This window comes from Camponotus floridanus, unplaced genomic scaffold, assembly GCF_003227725.1.
Source record: "Camponotus floridanus strain SB8 unplaced genomic scaffold, Cflo_v7.5 scaffold1, whole genome shotgun sequence".
Lineage (NCBI taxonomy): Eukaryota > Metazoa > Arthropoda > Insecta > Hymenoptera > Formicidae > Camponotus > Camponotus floridanus.
Window position 1 is genome coordinate 9,315,090 of NW_020229214.1, and position 21,225 is coordinate 9,336,314.

A 21,225-nucleotide genomic window follows, 5' to 3' on the forward strand; every position below is an offset into this window, starting at 1 on the left:
TCCAACTGTCAGTTTCCTGTCATTACAGTCACGTGGCGAAGGAATACGAAAAATGTTCTAAATCCTTGGTTAATAAAAAAATGATGTGCGAAAGATGACACCGAAGTGTGTTATTGTTATCGAGAATAGCGATCAGAATCGATCCGAGCTCGGTGAAACGCATACTCCCTCCGTCTCTCCTAAAAGCGCGTGGTTGAAGGAAACGTAAGGAAATGCACGGGGTGCGAAGGACACGAGGTACGGCCCTGGACTTTGAATCGATGTATCTCGAAGTTGCGCGATATCCGTCGTTCGATGCCGACTTCTCACAACGTCGTTGACAGCCGGATCGACGGAGGGGAGAGCCGTGCTCGTTCGTTCTCGATTCGTAAAGACGGAGTAAATCGCGAAGCGTATCTCTAGATAATCCTTGACACTTGCGTTATCTCGTAGATAGATACTTGCACTTGTCGGTGAAAAAAGCTACGCGGGATTCGCCGAAATGACGGAGTCGGAGAATATTTTCTTGTTCGTGCCCAATATCATTGGTAAATACTTGCGATCTTATCTAACTACGTTTCTACTCCTTGAGCGAAAACGTGTATTATCGCTAATTTATTCCTTCGTGTATGATACGTCGATGCCCGCCAAGATTCGATTCAACGAGACGCAGACTTTCGCAAATAATGGAATTTTTTCTCTTGCCAAGTCATCCCGCGTAATGTGATTGATTAGTCAGATGAAAGTACAAGTGGTGCGAACGTATGACGCTTTTAAGGTTGCCTGTATCGATTGACTACTGCTCCATGTAACATTTGTATCGTCAGCCAGCAATAATGAAATTTCTCGCTGTAATCCTTTTGAAGCCATAGTGTGTTTTGAACTTTCAGATTTCTAGATGATTATTTTATATTTGACGATTATTTTTATGACAAGTAGAGCAAATATAATTAGGAGATACTATATAAATTTTATGTACATATTCAACAGGTTTTGGCAGAGTAATTTTGGCGCTAATTTCCTTTTACTTTATGCCTACCAATTATATTATTGCATCATGGTGTTATATTGTCAGCGCATTACTGGATGCGATAGACGGTCATGCGGCAAGGTATTACAACCAAAGCACAAAGTTTGGCGCAATCTTGGATCAGCTGACGGATAGAGTCGGCACAATGTGTCTTATGGTCACGTTATGCTTGTTCTATCCTACCTATACTTTTTGGTTTCAATTGAGCATGTGTATCGATATAGCCTGTCACTGGATATATTTACACACGTAAGAAATAATATGTAACACATTTATATGTAACACGTGCAAAGGAGACTAAAGGAAATGTGATCATTACATGTTATCGTCTTGTCAAAATACAATAGGACTCTTTTACAAGGAAAGACCAGTCACAAATTTATAGACATGTCTGAAAATCCAATCATGAGACTCTATTATACAAATCGCACGGTATTATTCTTCATGTGTGCTGGTAATGAGGCATTTTATGCCGGTTTATATCTTTTACACTTTACCGAGGGTCCTATCTGTGAGTATCAAAAAATTTTATTACTTTATTTCAAAAACATGAAGAAATATTGCGCAACATTTTATTTTTTAGTGGCTGGTATTGGTCTATACAGATTAATTGTATATCTGAGTGCTCCGATAGCACTTGTTAAAGCTGCTATTTCTGTACTACATGGATATGTTTCGTGCATCAATCTTAGCATCATTGATGTAAAAGAGCGTCAAGAACGACTTAAAACAAATTAAATTTTTCAATGTACATTATTTACTAGTCAAGCTGAATGTGATTTACAGATCTTCCTATTCCATAAACTGACACATGTGCATGTTTATATATTTCCATATATATTTTTAAGGAACAAAGAATATTTAAAACTGCATGATAAAAATCTCTCTTTTTGATCTAAATGATATTTAGTGCATAGGAAATATTATACCTTGAAATTTTTAGATCAAAGATAGTGGCCAAATTCCTTCTATATATAAAGGCAAAAGTTATTTTTTAATAATATAGCATTTATTTATTACACTAGACCAGAGTGAGAATTACTAATATGTATTCATATTTTCAGGATATTTTTATCTTTGATACTTTTATTTTTGTTATAGAAATTATATAGTACAATATCGATAATCTCTGTATTTTCCAATAGCGATACAATTTAAAAGACCTAATAAATATTCTTCTTTATTATTATTAATGTATGTAATAAAATTCAATCATTTTAGGGAATATTGTAGTGACCAATGTGTTAATAAAATATAATTTTAAAATATTTCTGTGTATTTAACAATTTATTGTACACATTAAATTTTATAAAAAGTATTAATATTAATATATACATATATATATATACATAAAATAATAATGCTGTTATTGTACAGATTTTATACAATAGTTTTGCTCAAATATTTGCATATATATATATAGTAATTATTACATCCAGTATGCACACATCTTTTAAACCAAATAAATAGTTTTACCGAATAGAAATTCAAATCAAGAATATGTCAAGGATAACAGAAGTCGGATATAAATAAAGAATATTATTCCAACATCAATTATCAAAATAGAAAATACTTAAAAGTCACATACATAGATAAATCAAATTCTTTGTAAAAAATTAGCAATTTTATTTTATATTAAAGAGAATCTTGATTTTGTTATGTATATTAATTGTAGAAGAATGTATTAGATGTTTTTTTTCTAAACTGTCATAACTGAAAAAAATATTGAGCAAAGAGAAATTACGAATATATTTACTCTATAATTTCTAGGCAAATCAATTTAAAAGCAAAAATGTATCAAAAATCTTGGAGGAATGGAAGAAATAATAATTCATTGATCGAGTGTAATAATAAATGCTATAAAACATACATGAAACGTCGACGTGAAAAAAATGACGTGCATGATGTATCGTAATTGAAGCACTTGTATGTACGAATACAAAAACAACATGTTAATTATAATACGTGACAGGTAGATTCGCACGCGTACGTTATTATCAGTACTCAGGGATGCGTGAAAAGCATAAAATAGCTGCGGGAGAACAAATTCGACTCCCGCAACGATGCGCCAGCCTTATATAAAATGTCAAAAAAATCACGTACTAACCTCAAAGATTGCTCATTCCCCCAACATGACCAGTCATAATTTCGGCGCCATGTTATCACTTCAAACACTCGCGCATGTTGGAAAAGTTGGAAAATTTGTCGTGGATTTTCTTCTTTATCCTCAGGTTACTTCGGAAGGCGTATTTTCCGGCGTACGATCGACGGATGCCGAGGAAACGATGCCGATCTTCGGTCCCGTGGAAACGCGACTGCGACACGCGCAGCGGAGTTACAATATTTATAAAAACAGATGAGAATTTTCGCAGCACCGGCACGCACCGAGACGATTCGCAGCGAATGTCGGGGCGCCACTGTCGCTGTCAGCAGCCGCAGATTTGGCGGTCCGCCCGTGATATTTGAACCTGCGGATAACCACCGCATCCTGTCCGAATGCTCCCCTCTAATCGATGCGCGATAAAACGAAACGGAAAGTAGCGAACGCCTCCGTATAATCATTTCAATACAGATGTAAAGAATGACCGAATTAATACAACATTAAAATGCAAAATTTTTTTTATTTTAATCTACGATAAAAAAATTCTTACAATATCAAAACACCGAGAGAATATTTGAACGATTAGAAATACATTAAGGCCCCTTCAAGGGCACACTTTTTTTTTCTTAAAAAAATTTTGTTTTTGTTTTCGAATTTCAAATACATGGAATGCAAAAAACAAATCGAAAATATTAACGAAATTACAGTTATGGAATTCCATCCTGTCGTTTTATTTCCATACGAATGTTCTCGTCGATCTTTACTAAGGAAAAATCATCTTTTGAAGGATATATTAGTATTAGATTTCCATGATTATCTTCTACTTTGACTTGTTCAACGATCATATGGTGACGACCCTCAGCATCCACTGCTGGATTGGTAATACCTGAGATTAATAGTTCTTTCAAAAATTGATCCAATCCAATCCTAGAAGAGAGCAAAAAGAATATAGCTTATTAGAATTGATTTCCTTTCTAACAGTTAAAAAATTGAGATATATTTTTTTATATAAATTTTATATAGAATCTTAAATTATAGATAGATAACATGTGTGTTTTATTTTACTTGCAGGCTCCACGTCCTACAGTGCTTGTTATTTCCACAAACATTGTTCGAGTGGATGGAGATACTTTAGTCGTATTACTGTTTATGATAGGTGGAAATGATATAGCCATTTGCGAATTGTCCAATAGACATGGAAATAAAGTTTTTTCTTTCAGGTACTTTAAACATTCATATCTTTCAGGATATTCCGTTTTTCCTGTTATTTCGCTTACTTTTTTTGCCTCTAGTTGCAATTCTTCACACAGAACTTCTCCTGTGAATACCCTGTTACGTGGAAAAGGTTTAATGTTTAGTTCCTTAGGTTCCTTTGCTGTATATATCAGATCCCCTAAATCATAACAAATGTATGTTAGCAAAATTGATATAAAAGGAATATTATTTTATTAAATATTTTTTAATACTCTTTTTACCAGGTGTTATGAATTTCATATCATGAGTCATTAATGTGGTCTTGTTTTTATTCCTCTGTATTTCTCCTATTTCATAAAAGGTTTTTGTCTGTAGCTCAATAAACTTTTTGAAATTTTCCTTCGTGAATTCTATATCTTTTATAATACACGCAGCTATGTAAGGTCTGACGTTCTTTACATGTTCTGTAACTCTTATTACTCTTGCACCATCTGTTATTCCCTTAATTTCTAATATGTGTCTTAGAATATATAATGGATCTGTAGGAGAAACGAACAAATTAATATTCCTCTTTTTATACTTATTAGGCGCTGATAATTTTTTTTCTCTTATAGGATTTGCTTTCAGATATTCAATTATTTTCTTTGTATTGTTAACAGAGGAACATAAGTTGTTTAGATTGTCATCATCCATTTTATTCCATCGGACATTCAGCTTCTCTAATTTCTTACAATTTGCTAATTCATTTGGCAGATCTGTATTATAATATGATTATATATTATAATTTTAAGAATATATGAGAAATATTATCATTTAATAACAAAAAAATATACAAAAGATATAATGGAAACATTAAACAATTACCTTTAAGTAAGTTGTACTCGACATCTAAGACCTTCAATGCTGAAAGTTTACTTATAGTAGGTGGAATATCTTGTATTTTATTATCATTGACATAAAGTTCCGATAGACATACAAGTTCTTCATAACAGACATCGGGAAAGCTCTCAAGTTTATTGCATTTTAGATTTAATATGGTCAATGCAATGTTTTTACACATTGGTGGTATATCCAACAAACGATTTGAGCTAAGATTCAATACCTTCAACTTGGCTAAATTGCCTAATTCGTCTGGGCAAAGCATCAATAAGTTTTTCGAGCAATCAAACATCTTCAGCTTAACTAAATTGCCAATCGTGGGCGGTAAATCCCTGATTTTGTTCGAATGCATTATCAAAGTCGTAAGATCTTTCAATAGCCCAATATCTACCGGCAAGCCTGAGAGGTTTGTATACGTTATGCTTAAATAATTCAAACGATGTAGCTTAAACAGATTCCAGTCTATGCCTGTAGATTTCAACGCTCGAGAGATTCCCCGGCCTAATAGCACCATGTGATGGTGCTTTTCCTCGCGTGCCGGTTTAATGGCCACGTCGAACGGCGTATCTTCAAATGTTGAGTTCATCACTAATTCACTTTATTCGTAAATTTTATGCGTTTACGTTGTACAAATTATATCTCGATGACGAATCCCTTTAGATTACTAGTTTATGAATACGTGTACGTGTTGGATCAAACGAAAGAAAATGTAAAGGGACGCAGACATAAACACACCTGAGCTCCTGTAAACACAAAAAAGAATAAGTTTTTCTAAACAGAAAAAAGATCAACAATAAACGGAAAAGCAAACGGTTCTTTTTCAAATTAAAACAAAGATTTTGATGAATTAGAGCAAAAGAAATAAAATCTAATTAATAGGGATTCACTTAAATGAAGTTTAAAAGACGTTTGACAGAGGGTCTGTTCTTTTCACCGGCACTGCTGCACTAGTGCAATTAGTTAGAGTGAAAGAAAGTATGTTTGTCTCTTTCTAACTTATTGCACTAGTGCAGCAGTACAGCTGAAAAGAACAGACCCAGAAGATGTTTGTAAACAAGTGCACAAAATATACAACCCGATACACAACAACGAAAGTACATAAGATCAGAGAAAAGACTGAGAGATGTCATGACCTGCTTTTAGGATCTCTGAAAGCGATACTCCCTCTATGGACATTGAAAACGTGGACATGAACTACAGCCATGAATGTTCTCAGAGGGTAATATATAATGTGCACAATTTCTGGTTTTGTTCCGTGCTATGTGCACGAAATGCCGATAACACCAGTGCTATATACAGGGTGACCCATTTTAACTTAGGCAGCCAAATAACTCGAAAAATAAGCACACTACGAAAAAATGGTTAGAATCAAAATTTCGTCATTTCGAGGGGGACGTACAATGACGTTAAAATCAGCCCCCCCATCCCTCCCCCTGGGCGGTGAGGGGGGGCAAGTTTGAAATCTTAAATGGGAACCCCTATTTTTTATTGCATATTTCTGTAGCTTATCTCGAGAGCTTTCCAAAACACTATAATTAAGTACCTTTTTATTAAGTACTTTTTGAGTTATAAGGCTTGAAATAATTTCTTAATTTTACATAAACCATAAAATATCTAGTAAACCATTCATTTTTCGATTATCTTACCTTCATACTTTTATGTACAAAATAATGAGAGGAATCAATTGGTGTAAAGAAAACATACAGTTGTTTTTAAGAAAAAATATGGAATTGTTAATTGCAAATTACATATTTTTTCTTAGAAACAACTATGTGTTTTCTTTACACCAATTGATTCCTCTCATTATTTTGTACATAAAAGTATGAAGGTAAGATAATCGAAAAATGAATGGTTTACTAGATGGTTTATGTAAAATTAAGAAATTATTTCAAGCTTTATAACTCAAAAAGTACTTAATAAAAAGGTACTTAATTATAGTGTTTTGGAAAGCTCTCGAGATAAGCTACAGGAATATGCAATAAAAAATAGGGGTTCCCATTTAAGATTTCAAACTTGCCCCCCCTCACCGCCCAGGGGGAGAGGTGGGGGGGCTGATTTTAACGTCATTGTACGTCCCCCTCGAAATGACGAAATTTTGATTCTAACCATTTTTTCGTAGTGTGCTTATTTTTCGAGTTATTTGGCTGCCTAAGTTAAAATGGGTCACCCTGTATAACAAGATACTTATGTATGTGTAAATTGTATGTAAATTGATAGTAAATAAATTATTCGATCGCGAAAGATACTGTAATATTCAAAGATGAAATAAATATTTTTCTATATTTATTGTCATATTTATATCTTTTCCTATTTAGCGGTCTCGCCTGGGTAGTGTTGGGCTCTCACATACATAAAATTTCGTATTACATAAGTATATAAAATTTCGCAAAAAAATTCGTATTACTATAAAAATTATTGTTAACAATTTAATTTTCATCCTTATATAAATAAAATATCTATAAAAAAACACTCAAAAAATATTGACCCCTTAAAAATTCTTAATACTAATAATATAATTATTAAAATATTTATTAATCTGTTTTCTCCAATATTATTTAAACCCATTTCCTGATTCTTTAAAAGATACCTAATATATTAATCACCTAAATTAATCACATAATAGCCCTAACAATCCTATTTCTCGATTAAGTGAAATTATTCGAGAAAATACTATCTCTAATCACGTATATTTTAATTACGTGCCTTAATTACATTCTCTAACAGCGTGTCCTAACCGTGTGAATAAATGTCCGATATTACTATTGTACGTAAAGCTTTTCTTCAGGCCTGTTGAACTTACTTTTCGTTGATCCTGGCCACTTTCTCGTTCGATCTTTAATCAGGGATCGAAAAAGGAGATAAACACTCCTTCTATTGCCGATTAATTACCGGCAAATAAATGTAAATATTTTACGCTCATCGTAACGATCGCTTGATTTTACAATCGTTCGTTAAATATTTGAATATAATTTTATTTTAACTTAAATAAAGCCAAATTACTACAAATTTCTGTATATTATATTTTCTAATAAAATATCAAATTTATGTGTGTGTATAACTTTTATCATATTACAAATTATTTAATTAATTAATCATTTGGCTTTATATTAAGTTAAAGTGAAGTTTAAAAACAATATTTACAAACAAATTCTACGATGGATGAGCTATAAGAAATTAGAATAAAATAAGTGCGCGTTATAAAAATAAAGTAGCATCAAAAATTAGTAAAATTGATAAAATTATTAATGCGTGCTCTTTATTTGATAAATTAAACAAAATCTTTATAAAAAAATTTTCTTTTCTTGATTCTCTTTTTTAAATTAATACTTTAACATAATTTCGTAATAGATGCAAAGCATTTCGAAAGAATTTATTAAAAGTTACTTTATTTAATCCATCCTAGCTCATCAATTTTAAGGCAACAGATTTATCTACAATCTACAATCTACAATCTACAATCTACAATCTACAATCTACATCTACATCTACACCTACAATCTCTACAAATCCGTTACCTTAAAGTTAAATAAAGTTTTTCTCACTCACCAGCACTGATGCGCAACAGCGGAGTTATCGAAGCTACGTTGTCTGTAACATACAAATATAAAATTTATTTATAATAATGGTCACAAACTGCAATTAATATTTTTAAAAAATTTTATCGCACGGCATTTTATATCCAATGTGTAAAATTATAAATTTTTGGAACTGTTTTTTAAATAGAAAGTTTTATATGACTTTTATAAAAATCTTTTTCTCCAATTTTCTCTTTAATTCATTTAAATAATAAGACCGAATTATTATGCGTACAATTTATACCAATTAATATACAAATAATAAATATTCACCATCAGGTTGCTCCGCTGATGCAAGATGCTTCTCCCAGACCTCCTCCTCCTCTCATGTTGTTGACGCGCGATATTTTCAACGACACTCCCGCACTCGCGAGCGATATTTTTATATCGCTATTTTCGTTATTTTACGCGCGATACTGAACTCCCGCATTATTTCGATGCGATTAAAAATTTTATATTTGATCACGCGATGTATATACTTAATATGTATATACCTTTAACGGCACTCCCTAATATGTATATATCTAATGCGACGCGTTGACGAAGCGCTTGCCATCCGCGGCACGTTGACGGCACCGACGACGCGAAAGGGTACTTAGCTTCCCATTCAGGCACCTTAAGATTTATCATAAATTGGAAAATTTAAGATAAACCTTAAGGCACCGTCCAGGTACTAAGCCCTCCCACCGCGACAAGGTGTACCCCATGGGAGGGTTATATTATATTATATATAATTTTATATATAATATAATATATAATTAATTTTTTGTGATATGCTATATAAATTTTAATTCGCAAATATAAACGATAAATAAAAATATAAAAAATAAAAGAAAATCTATTATGTAAAGCAATGTTCAAAATAATTGTTAGAGAAAGAGTTTGATAAAATGGAACGTCTCACATCACTACCTCACTGCTCGAAGGCCACTGAGGGAATGATCGTAGGTCAGAAACATTACCGCGGTACTGTTTACATCGTCAAGGTTGACTATGTAGAAAGAGAATTTGATAATATATGAAACGTCACTACTTTATTGTTCAAGGTTACTGTGCGAATGATCGTAAGTCATAAAACGTCGTTGAAATATTCTATGAGTGATTGCCGATTAAGAAAATTTAAAGCATTAGTTGAAATTTATTTAATTTTAATAAGTATTGTTAGAGAAATTATTATAGTAAATATTAATAATCGAAAGATCATAATCAAATTAATTTCTTTATTCCCTTTTATGTTCTCTTTTTCAACTTTCATTCGCAGTAATTAATGATTGCGATTCGATAGAGATTTATCGTTGCGATACATTTTCATGACCTCTATCATAAGTTAATTTATTTTTAATATGTTCGTCATCGAAATATTTTACGTACTTTAACATATATATACACACACACATAGAATATAATATAATAAAGAATATACAAGTATTTTACATTATATAGATTTTTTAATTATATGATTATATATTTATTAAAAGATTGATATATCATGGAGTCTTTCATTATGTTAATTGTTTAGATACACGACTCAATTGTTTTACTGTGCGTTCTCACAATCCGAATTATATATTTAAATATTTATAAATATTAAAGAAATAATTTCTGTGCTCGTAAAAATCGATTTCATATCGAAATAATAATTTATTACTTTAGATTTCTGTTACTATGATTCTTAGTTAATTAAATGAACATCTCCACGTCACTACTTAAGTCTGTGCGAATGATAATAAAATCGTGTAACGTATTAACAATAGCGCGATACTGTTTATCAAGATCGAACACGGTGTTATTGATAATTCTCTCGTTGCCGAAATATTTTCTGTAATATAAAATATTTTACGAGGAATATTAAATTATAGAAGTATTTTAATTTATTGATTAAGATTAATTGATTAAACTATTCATCATGAAGTCTTTCGTTATGCTAATTATTTGCATCTATAATTCGATTGTTTTACTTCGTGTTCTCTCACAATTCCCCTTCCAAATTATATTTAGATTGTCAAGTAGAATGATAAAGTAACATTATTACACGGTTAGAATATATTTGTGACTTTAAGTATTAAAGTCACAAATATATTCTAACCGTGTAATAATGTTACTTTAAGTATTAAAGTATTAAGTATTAAAATAATTATTGTCCGTAAAAATTGCAGACATTGATGTGATTATTTAATATGTTGGATTCCTATCACATTAAATCGATTCTCGATTAAATTGCACCATTGTTTAATTAACCAGTCTCGTGTAAAGGTCATGTTGCTCTCTTATGATATAATAAGTGCGTGTATAAGTTTCGTATAATTATTTCACGATTGAGAGTCTCGTGCAAAGTGCGCCACGAATTTGATTAATTATAATTAAATAGCATTCACTCACTCACGAAAACACGATTAATTATAATTATAATTATAATTAATCGTGTTTTCGTGAGTGAGTGAATGCCACAAGAGAAAATAACGAAAGATATGTAAAAGAGGAAAAGAAAGTCTGGAAAAACATCAGATATAATGTACGGAGTAAAACACAGTATCACAAAATAAAACATGCAAATAATTAGCATAACGAAAGGCTCCGTGAATTGTTTAATAAATAATCAATTTTAATCAGTAAATTAAAATACTTTTATAATTTAATATTCTGCGTTAATGTATATTTTATAATATATAAAATATTTCGGCACCGAATTATCGATACGGCGTTCGACTGGCAATATAAAATATAAACAGTAGCGTCCTATACGTTACCGCTTTGTTATCATTCGCACGGCGACTCTGGAGTAATAAAGTAGTGGTGAGAAACACTTCGTATATTGTAATTTTCTTACTAAACACGATTACGATTAGTATCGAAACATAATTTGATATAATTATTAATAATTAAAAATAAATTACCTTATGATAAACGTCATGAAAATGTATCGCAACGATAAATCTTTATCGAATCGCAATCATTCATTACTGCGAATAAAAATTGTAACATGGAATACGTAAAAAGGAATAAGAGAATTAATTATGTTATGATATCGATCATTAATGCTTATTATAATATTTCTTTAACAATATTAGAATTAACTATATTTCAATCAATGCTTTAAATTTTTCCAATCCTTGTTAATTAAACAATATACAATTTAATCCAGAATCGAATGAATGATGGATATCCGAAATATTAAATCATCACTTCGATCATTGCGATCTTTATGGATAATAATAATTATTTTAATACTTAGAATCACAGATATATTTGATCCATGTTACTTTATCGTTCTACTTGACAATCTAAATATAATTTGGGGGGGATTGTGAGAGAACATGAAGTAAAGAAATCGAATTATAGATGCAAATAATTAGCATAACGAAAGACTCTCTGAATTGTTTAATCAATAATCAATTTTAATCAATAAATTAAAATACTTTTATAATTTAATATTCCGTGTTAATGTATATTTTATAATATATAAAATATTTCGGCAACGAATTATCGATAATACGGCGTTCGACTGTGGCAATATAAAATATAAACAGTAGCGTTCTATACGTTACCGCTTTGTTATCATTCGCACGGTGACTCTGGATAATAAAGTAGTGGTGAGAAACGCTTCGTATATTGTAATTTTTTTACTAAACACGATTACAATTAGTACCGAAACATAATTTACTATAAATATTAATAAAAAATAATTAATTAAAAATTAATTAGCGACATGAAACAGTATCTCAACGATATCTTTATCGAATTGCAATCATTCATTAATGAGAATAAAAATTGAAACATGGGATACGTAAAAGGGGATAAGAGAATTAATTATGTTATAATATCGATCATTGATGCTTATTATAATATTTCTTTAACACTATTAAAATTAACTACATTTCGACCAATGCTTTAAATATTCTTCTTATTAATTAAATTCTTGTTAATTAAACAATAGTTATGTATCACAACATGTATTTAATTATTTTAATCTTTTAATCTTATGATACATTAATACGTTAGATATATGAGATACATTAATATGTTAAAATATTTCAACAATGAACAACAACATATCCGACATAAACAGTACCACCCTAGTAATTTTGTTTTACGGTCTTGTTATGCAAATTTAAATTTATGTACTATATTACAAAATAAATTCCAAATTATATATATTATATTATATATAAAAAAAATTATATATAATATAACCCTCCCATGGGGTACACCTTGTCGCGGTGGGAGGGCTTAGTACCTGGACGGTGCCTTAAGGTTTATCTTAAATTTTCCAATTTATGATAAATCTTAAGGTGCCTGAATGGGAAGCTAAGTACCCTTTCGCGTCGTCGGTGCCGTCAACGTGCCGCGGACGGCAAGCGCTTCGTCAACGCGTCGCGTTAGATATATACATATTAGGGAGTGCCGTTAAAGGTATATACATATTAAGTATATACATCGCGCGATCAAATATAAAATTTTTAATCGCATCGAAATAGTTCGGGAGTGCCGTTCAGTATCGCGCGTAAAATAACGAAAATAGCGATATAAAAATATCGCTCGCGAGTGCGGGAGTGTCGTTGAAAGTATAGCGCGTCAACAACATGAGAGGAGGAGGAGGTCTGGGAGAGGCATCTTGCATCAGCGAAGCAACCTGATGGTGAATATTTATTATTTGTATATCAATTGGTATAAATTGTACGCATAATAATTCGGTCTTATTATTTAAATGAATTAAAGAGAAAATTGAAGAAAAAGATTTTTATAAAAGTCATATAAAACTTTCTATTTAAAAAACAGTTTCAAAAATTTATAATTTTACACATTGGATATAAAATGCCGTGCGATAAAATTTTTTAAAAATATTAATTGCAGTTTGTGACCATTATTATAAATAAATTTTATATTTGTATGTTACAGACAACTAGCTTCGATAACAACAACTCCGCTGTTGCGCATCAGTGCCGGTGAGTGAAAAAAACTTTTATTTAACTTTAAAGTAACGGATTCGTACAGATTGCAGATGTACATAGAGAAAAATGTATACTGTATTGAAGTAAATATTATTTATTTTATGTATATCATAAGTTTGTATATCCGCAAATATACCACAAGTTTACCACAAGCATTAAATTTAATTGAATATATTCTGAATTTTAGTAAGTGCAATATTTTAGTCAAAAATATTAAATTAAAACAAAAATTTGGTTACTACAAGAGTTGACGTAAAGTTTGACTTTTCTTTGATACAACTTTACAATATTCTTGAAGAGAAAATAAATTCTTTTTTTTGAGTATATGATAATGAGATTTTCTAACACTTGTGATGAGTATATTTTAAGATTATTATCAAGAATATATTCTTTATTGAAGAAAAACTATTACTTAAAAAAAGAAAAATAAACTGAGTAATCACTTTTCTTGGCAGTAGAATGATATTTTTCTCTGTGTAGATGTAGATGTAGATTGTAGATGTAGATTGTAGATTGTAGATAAATCCGTTGCCTTAAAATGGATGAGCTAGGATGGATTAAGATAAATAAATTAAATTAAATAATTAAATTAAATTAGTTAAATTAAAGTAAATTAAATTAATTAAATTAAATTAAATAAAAAGGCAATAACCACTGTGCCAAGTTGAACGTAGCAAAAAAATATTAAATTGACTTATCAGCGTGAGGTCATAACGAATCGAATAATTATATGAATGTAGATCATAAAAAGCTAAAAATTATAATCAAATTAAAAGAATATTATTATTGCAAAAATTAGCAGACTGAAAGTCGCATTAAAAGATACATCGAAGATTCGCATAAGTAAGAAACGCTGACAGTAATAGACAGTAATAGACAAACGCACGTTTCGAACCTTTACCGGTTCATTCTCAATGTCAAATTAACAATTATAAAAACAATTATAGAAAAATCATAATGCAAAGTCAAGCAGTAATGTCATTTCGAACCTTTACCGGTTCATTCTCAATGTCAAATTAACAATTATAAAAACAATTATAGAAAAATCATAATACAAAGTCAAGCAGTAATGTCGCAGATAAACAAATAAATTCAAATGTAATCGACGCAACGTATCCCTCAAGAAAAACATTCAATTATATGTATATAATGCCGATGTTATACAAAATGATGTAATTAAAAATTCGCACGCAAAATGATGAAAGAAATGGAACGCCAATTTCCGTAGGTGCGACAAAAATTCATGATGCTCATCTATTTTTTTGCTACGTTCAACTTGGCGCAGTGGTTATTGCCTTTATATTTTTAATTGAATTTTTTATTGTTATCTTCAACCACTCTTTTTATAATTTTAAATTAAATAAGTTTAATAAGTTCTTTCGAACTTATGCTTTACACCTATTGCGAAAATATATTGAAATATTAATTTAAAAAAGAAGAGATCAAGAAAAGATTTTTTTGTAAAGATTTTCTCTAATTTATTAAATAAAGGCCACGCATTAACAATTATCAGTTTTATCAATTTTTGATGCTAATTTATTCTTATAATACGCACTTATCTTCTAATAGCTCATCCATCGTAGAATTTGTTTGTAGATATTGTTTTTAAACTTTACTTTAACTTAATATAAAGCTAAATGATTAATTAATTAAATAATTTGTAATATGATAAATACACACATCAATTTTATATTTTATTATAAAATATAATTTATAGAAATTTGTAATTTATAGAAATTTGGCTTTATTTCAGTTAAAATAAAGTTATATTCAATATTTAATGAACGATCGTGAAATCGAACGATCGTTACTAAATGAGTGTAAATATTTCACGCTCTTTTGCCGGTAATTATCCGGCAAAAAAAGGAGTAATTATCTCCTTCGATCTTTGATTAGAGATCAAGAAAGAAAGTAGCCAGAATCAACGAAAGGTAGGTTCAACTGGCCTGAAGAGTACGGTTAGGGTACGCGGTTAAGGCACGCGGTTAGAGCATGAATGATTAAAATATATACGTGATTAGGTGAGGTGATGATTAGAGATAGGTTCCTCAAATGTCAAAATAATTTTAGTTAATCAGGTAGGGTTGTTAAGATTATTAAGAAAAACCATTAGAATTCTTCCATTGATATTAGGATTGTTAGGGTTTTTAAAATCATTAGAATTCTGTAATAGTTGGTTTGTTAGAGCTATTAAAATTATTAAAATTCTTTAATAGTAGGGTTGTTAGGGCTATTAAGAAAGATTTATTCTTTCTTTTAATATTCCAATAATCTTAGGGATAAATTAAAATTATTTTAATTAAGTTGAATTTATTTTTAAAAACATTGTAAAAATAAATATAACATGTTTTAAAAATAAAAATGTTTTAAAAGTGAAATTTAAATTATCAAAATTATCTTCAGAAATATTAAAGAAATTGCATAATTATTAACGTTTAAGAAATCTTAACATGTTATATTTTATTTTAAAACTTAAAAATATATGTGTATTAAGTCAAATATAATATTTAATTCAAATGTTAATGCTATTAATATTAAATTATTATATCAATGTTATTAAATATTTGAATAAATGGAATATTATTATTTGATATTGATAGCATCATAAATTTGTAAATTGTAAATTGTAAATTAGAAATAGTTATAATTGTATTTTGCTTATAATCTAACATTGATATTTTAATTGTAAAATACAATGCAATTATGATTATAATTATATTATATGAAATTGTATTTACGATTGTAAATTCTTATGTAAATTACACAAAAAATTATCGAAAGTATACGTATACTGATTACATAATCATAATTAACATAATAGTAATTTATTAAATTAAAGTATTTATTTCTGTAGTATATTTTTGGAATATTCATAAAAGAATAACTGTTTGTATTTTTATGTCAAAGAGTCATTAAAATTCGGAAAATTTTTATATAAAATGTAAAAATTCGATGCTAAATTAATGATTAAATATAAGCATTATAAAATTTGACGGACGCCTTCGTTACAGAATCGCGAGTCAATTATTATAAATTTAATAATATGCTTTCTGTTAGCTTTATTTATTTATGAATTCAATATCGGGACTGAATATTCTTAAAATAAATTATTAAATTATAATTGCGAAAATACCGCTTTCTCTTCGCGTCCTTATACAAGATGATCATTTTAACAGAATAATTTTATTGCTGTCCCTCCCGTCAGATAATATTCCTAAATATTGCTAATTTAAATATAATATAAAGAAATGTCGAATAAGAGGGTGAAGATTCGATGTGATATGTCAGCGATTAAATATTAGCCTCATAAAATTTAACGATCATTTTCGATATTATAGAATCGCGAGTTAATTTATTATGAATTTAATAATTTAATTTTTAGTTATATTTGTATTTACGATTTTTTTTTTCGTATCGGAAAATATTCATAAATAAATTAATAAATTACCGTTGCAAAAACACCGTGTTTTTCTCGCGTTCTTCGCGTTCTTAGACGAGATCGTTTTAATAAAAGAGTTATCATTGTTCCTTCCGTTAAATAAACGTTAATGAAAGTTGCGTGGCTCGTACCGCCGAGGAATCGAAATGATTTTCATCATGAAGAATTATTTCTCACCGGTTCTTGTGAGATCCATTCGCGACGTCTAGTTCGGTTTTATCCCACAGTAGGCATTTTATTATTTTGTAAATAAAAAGACATAAATATGACAATATAGAAAAAATATTTATTTCATCTTTGAATATTACAGTATCTTTCGCGATCGAATAATTTATTTACTATCAATTCTCCTCCTAATTATCTTCTTCCTCAATAAATTGGAGAACGCGTCTGGATCCCTTTGACCTTTACGTTCAGATTTTGTTCTTTCTCGCCGGCTGTAGACATTCCACGATGTAATTAGAGCGAACAAGATAGGAATAATAAATATACAATGTAAAACGCCGGAAGGAACAACTTGTATGCAAATGATATACAAATTGATTTATTTATTTCGCCTGAAAATTATCTCTTGTAATAGAAAAAGGAGAACGAGTTCCTGACATTTCATTGTAACGTCCTATTAGATATGTTTCAAACTGGTTTTGGATAGCAAAAAGTTGAATTTTTGTAGAGCACTATTCTTTAATCTCCCTGCTATGTATTTTTAATTAAACGCTATGGGACATTCGTAAGTTAATGATAGACAATTAGTCGTTAATGATAAAGAAGAGATGTAAACGGTTGCAAAATTTTGAATCGAATTATAAACTGCACATTCTTATTCAGTGCATATAATTTTTTTTTGCTCAATTCGCTTTTTTGTCGTGCAGATAATTATGGTATATATCCTGGAATTAAATATGTACTTTCTCGGTACTTTATCCGTTATTTCTCGAGCACGCAAAAACCACGTAAAAACTTGACAACGGTCTCGCGATATCTCGCATTAAGATCTTATTCAACGCAAACCAGCAATATTGCGGTATACGAATGGTATTGAAACCGACAACCTTGACTATTCGAGATCGTATTTCCTTAGTATCACCGAGGTTCTTCGATGACAAATGTTTGTTCGACGGAATTTGCATGTGAATGATTAGCGCGAGATATTAATCCCGACTTTAATAAAATGAATGTGCTAATGTAATATGCCATTCTCCGATTATGTGGATGTACTTGACTTCGGGTGGCAATGTCGATTACCTAAACAGGTTCTTCCTCCGGGGGAAGAGAAACGAACGAAACTTTATTGTCTCTTTCCGTCTTTCACGTCTCTATAATTTTTTATTACTTGGAATAAAAATCCAAATACGATTTATGGAGACACTACGTCTCGATTTCATAAGAGATTCATCTTTTGAATTTTTCCAAATCGATCATGAATTAAACATCTCTAAAAGTTAATTATTTTCCACGCATAATTATCTTCTTTTACGCAAAGGGCACGATTGTAATCCTGTATCTTGTAAATTTCAACATCGACGGTAATTGTTAATTTATCTAAGTCATTGAAATGCGAAAAAGTCTTGGATCTCTTCTTAGAATAATCGCCGTGTCGAAAGGATTAATGACTCACATATAACAATGACCTCGATGGCTCTTGATGTCGCACCTTCGAGACGGTATCAGAGAGATACCGGACGCAAATCGGAACTCGCCCAAAGTCCACGGTTATCAACGGATGGCCCCGATCACTTCCGGAGTCGCTTCCTACGACGATTTTATTCGCGCGGGTGGGGCACGAGTTTCTTGGGCGCGCGTATAAAAACAACCGAAATACAATATCCGAGTGAATTGTGTCATTGCATTCGCGTCTGTCGTTATAAGATTGCGAGTGAATCGGTCCCTGATTTAATCGATCATGTCGAGTCAAATGTCAGCCACCCTCGCGTGGACGCTCGTCCTTTTGACGATGTCAATCGACATTGATGCGTGGCCGTTTCGTCGTCGGGACGTCTTCGACAACGTCGTCGACGGTCCTGACGGATTGATCGTTCATCTGCGAAATTTCGGCAGTTCCCTTTACGGGTTCCCGAGCAACAAGACAGGATTGAGGGTAGCAAAGTGGCATAAGGATATGGACGTGAATCCCGAGGAGTTGGGCGAGTATGCGGAAGGAGACATCCTGTTTCCGCCGATCACCGGAAGAAGCGGCCTCGTTGCGGTCTCCGCTCGGTGGCCCAACGGCATTATTCCCTTCGTCATCAGTCCTTATTTCGGTGAGCAAAATTATCGATTCTGTCCTAAACATTCTATGATATAAGGTATCTTTTTATTGCAAAGATTTATGTGATAATAAAATAATAGTGCATCGATAAAATAATAGCGCATGTTTCAATTATTAATTAAAGATTAAAAAATTGATATTTTAACTTTCACATCCAAGTGCCTGCTGAATGTTGAAGATTTCCTTTATACTGTTTATAATATTTTATTTTTCTCACCTTTTTCATGAAACCTATGTCTCACAGATGCACAGCAACAAAAAATCATATACGATGCGATGGACGATTATCACAGGTACACGTGTATAAGATTCAAGCCATATACGGGCGAAGAAAATGATTACATCAGAATTACAGCCGGCAACAGCGGATGCTGGAGCAGCGTGGGCAGAATTGGCGGTCGTCAGGATATGAATCTTCAGGTTCCCGGTTGTCTGACAAAAAAGGGCACCGTAATACATGAGCTAATGCACGCTGTCGGTTTTTTGCACGAACACAGCAGATATGATCGAGATGGCTATGTAAATATTCTGTGGCAGAATATTTCGCCGGGTATATATTCTCTTGTTTCATTATTATTTAGGCAGATAAACAATCTGATGAATTATCTGAAAAATATCATAATTTTTATCTTAATAAATTCTTCTACGATTAAAGATCCTACGAATCAGTTTTTTAAGATAAAGATTTAATCGAAGTTCAATTCATATATTGATAAAAAAATTAGAATGTACTCTTTTTAATCGTTTATGCATGTTTTTTTGAAAATTTATAAATTTTTCAGTTATTTTCAAAGTTATAAGAACGTCTCGATATTAATGCGCGATACCGCTACAAAGTTTCATTGACATCACTGATATTATTACTGACTAAAGTTATCGTCTATCTTGTATCTTTATCATATGCATTATGTATCTAGGTCACACGTACAATTTCAATAAGGCCCCGGCGGAGGTTACTGACGCTTTTGGTGTCGGTTATGATTACAGTAGCGTGATGCACTATTCGTCGACAGCCTTCTCCAAGAATAATCAACTCAAAACCATCGTGCCCAAAGTAAGCACGATCTATAATATATCATCGTTACAAGTGTTCTTGTCGCTTTGTCTTGTCGCTTTTCAGTCACGCTATTATCGATTGAAGAAAGAAACTTAAGAAAGAAACATGCACGTTTTGGGAATGATTGCATGTCTGTGTATGTCCATAGAGTTTACCAGACGGTGGCATTTTGGATCTTATTGGCGGAATCTTCCAGGGTAACACCAAAGAGAAACTCGGTCAGAGAGAAGGTTTCAGTAAGAAGGACATTCTGAAGATCCGGAGAATGTATAAATGCGGTGAACGTGCTGGCTTTTATGATACTTTTGTCGATGATTATTATTGATTGAACATATCTTTAATATAGATTATTTAAAAGGAAAGCTAAAACATAGGTATACATTCATTAGCAAGAAATTTCTAATTACAAATAATTAGGAAATAATAAGAAAAAAAATATGTATATATCTAGTCTTACATATAAAATGCATGACTACGACTTTCTAAAAAGACAGATATTGACGAGTGTATATGTGCGTGTGATCAGTATTACTATATGTTAATGTAATAATTAATGCAGATTATAATTTATAATATTAGAATGTATCTACACTCTCTTTAAGACTTACATAATATACAATCTATATAACTATAACACAAGTGCATTATCTGTGTGACATATTTTTATCAAAAGTTTCCCAATCCTATTTTCTTTGTCGATCAACTATCGATCAAAGTTTCAACATAAAGCGACGTTGAAAATTTCAAGTTGGC

At 30.9% G+C, this 21,225-nt stretch overlaps 3 protein-coding genes across 7 annotated transcripts; 2 read left to right on the forward strand and 1 right to left on the reverse strand.

The window, feature by feature from the left end:
- The first annotated feature begins 268 nt into the window (after positions 1-268).
- LOC105254309 (CDP-diacylglycerol--inositol 3-phosphatidyltransferase) lies at positions 269-2,186 on the forward strand. 4 transcript variants are annotated; one of them, XM_025406236.1, is made up of 5 exons: positions 269-527; positions 632-850; positions 970-1,258; positions 1,357-1,520; positions 1,593-2,186. In XM_025406236.1, exons 3-5 carry the CDS (start codon positions 1,011-1,013, stop codon positions 1,745-1,747), a joined length of 567 nt encoding a protein of 188 aa, XP_025262021.1. In that variant the 5' UTR covers positions 269-527; positions 632-850; positions 970-1,010; the 3' UTR covers positions 1,748-2,186. The 4 variants fall into 4 exon arrangements, with proteins under 4 accessions (XP_025262021.1, XP_011261183.1, XP_011261184.1 ...); XM_011262881.3 differs by lacking the exon at positions 632-850 and having other exon boundaries at positions 275-527; positions 1,593-2,185; XM_011262882.3 differs by lacking the exon at positions 269-527 and having other exon boundaries at positions 543-850.
- Positions 2,187-3,802: 1,616 nt separating this feature from the next.
- Positions 3,803-6,038, reverse strand: LOC105254311 (leucine-rich repeat-containing protein 47). The gene is made up of 4 exons (XM_011262887.2): positions 5,169-6,038; positions 4,586-5,059; positions 4,176-4,503; positions 3,803-4,037 (listed from the first exon to the last, which is right to left on the reverse strand). Exons 1-4 carry the CDS (start codon positions 5,767-5,769, stop codon positions 3,818-3,820), a joined length of 1,623 nt encoding a protein of 540 aa, XP_011261189.1. The 5' UTR covers positions 5,770-6,038; the 3' UTR covers positions 3,803-3,817.
- Positions 6,039-18,972: 12,934 nt separating this feature from the next.
- LOC105254824 (zinc metalloproteinase nas-4) lies at positions 18,973-21,174 on the forward strand. Of its 2 annotated transcripts, none has more exons than XM_025407195.1 (4): positions 18,973-19,407; positions 19,660-19,965; positions 20,333-20,469; positions 20,669-21,174. In XM_025407195.1, the coding sequence occupies exons 1-4, from the start codon at positions 19,050-19,052 to the stop codon at positions 20,795-20,797; spliced, it is 930 nt and encodes a 309-aa protein (XP_025262980.1). In that variant the 5' UTR covers positions 18,973-19,049; the 3' UTR covers positions 20,798-21,174. The 2 variants fall into 2 exon arrangements, with proteins under 2 accessions (XP_025262980.1, XP_011262044.1); XM_011263742.3 differs by having other exon boundaries at positions 20,621-21,173.
- The last annotated feature ends 51 nt before the right edge of the window (positions 21,175-21,225 follow it).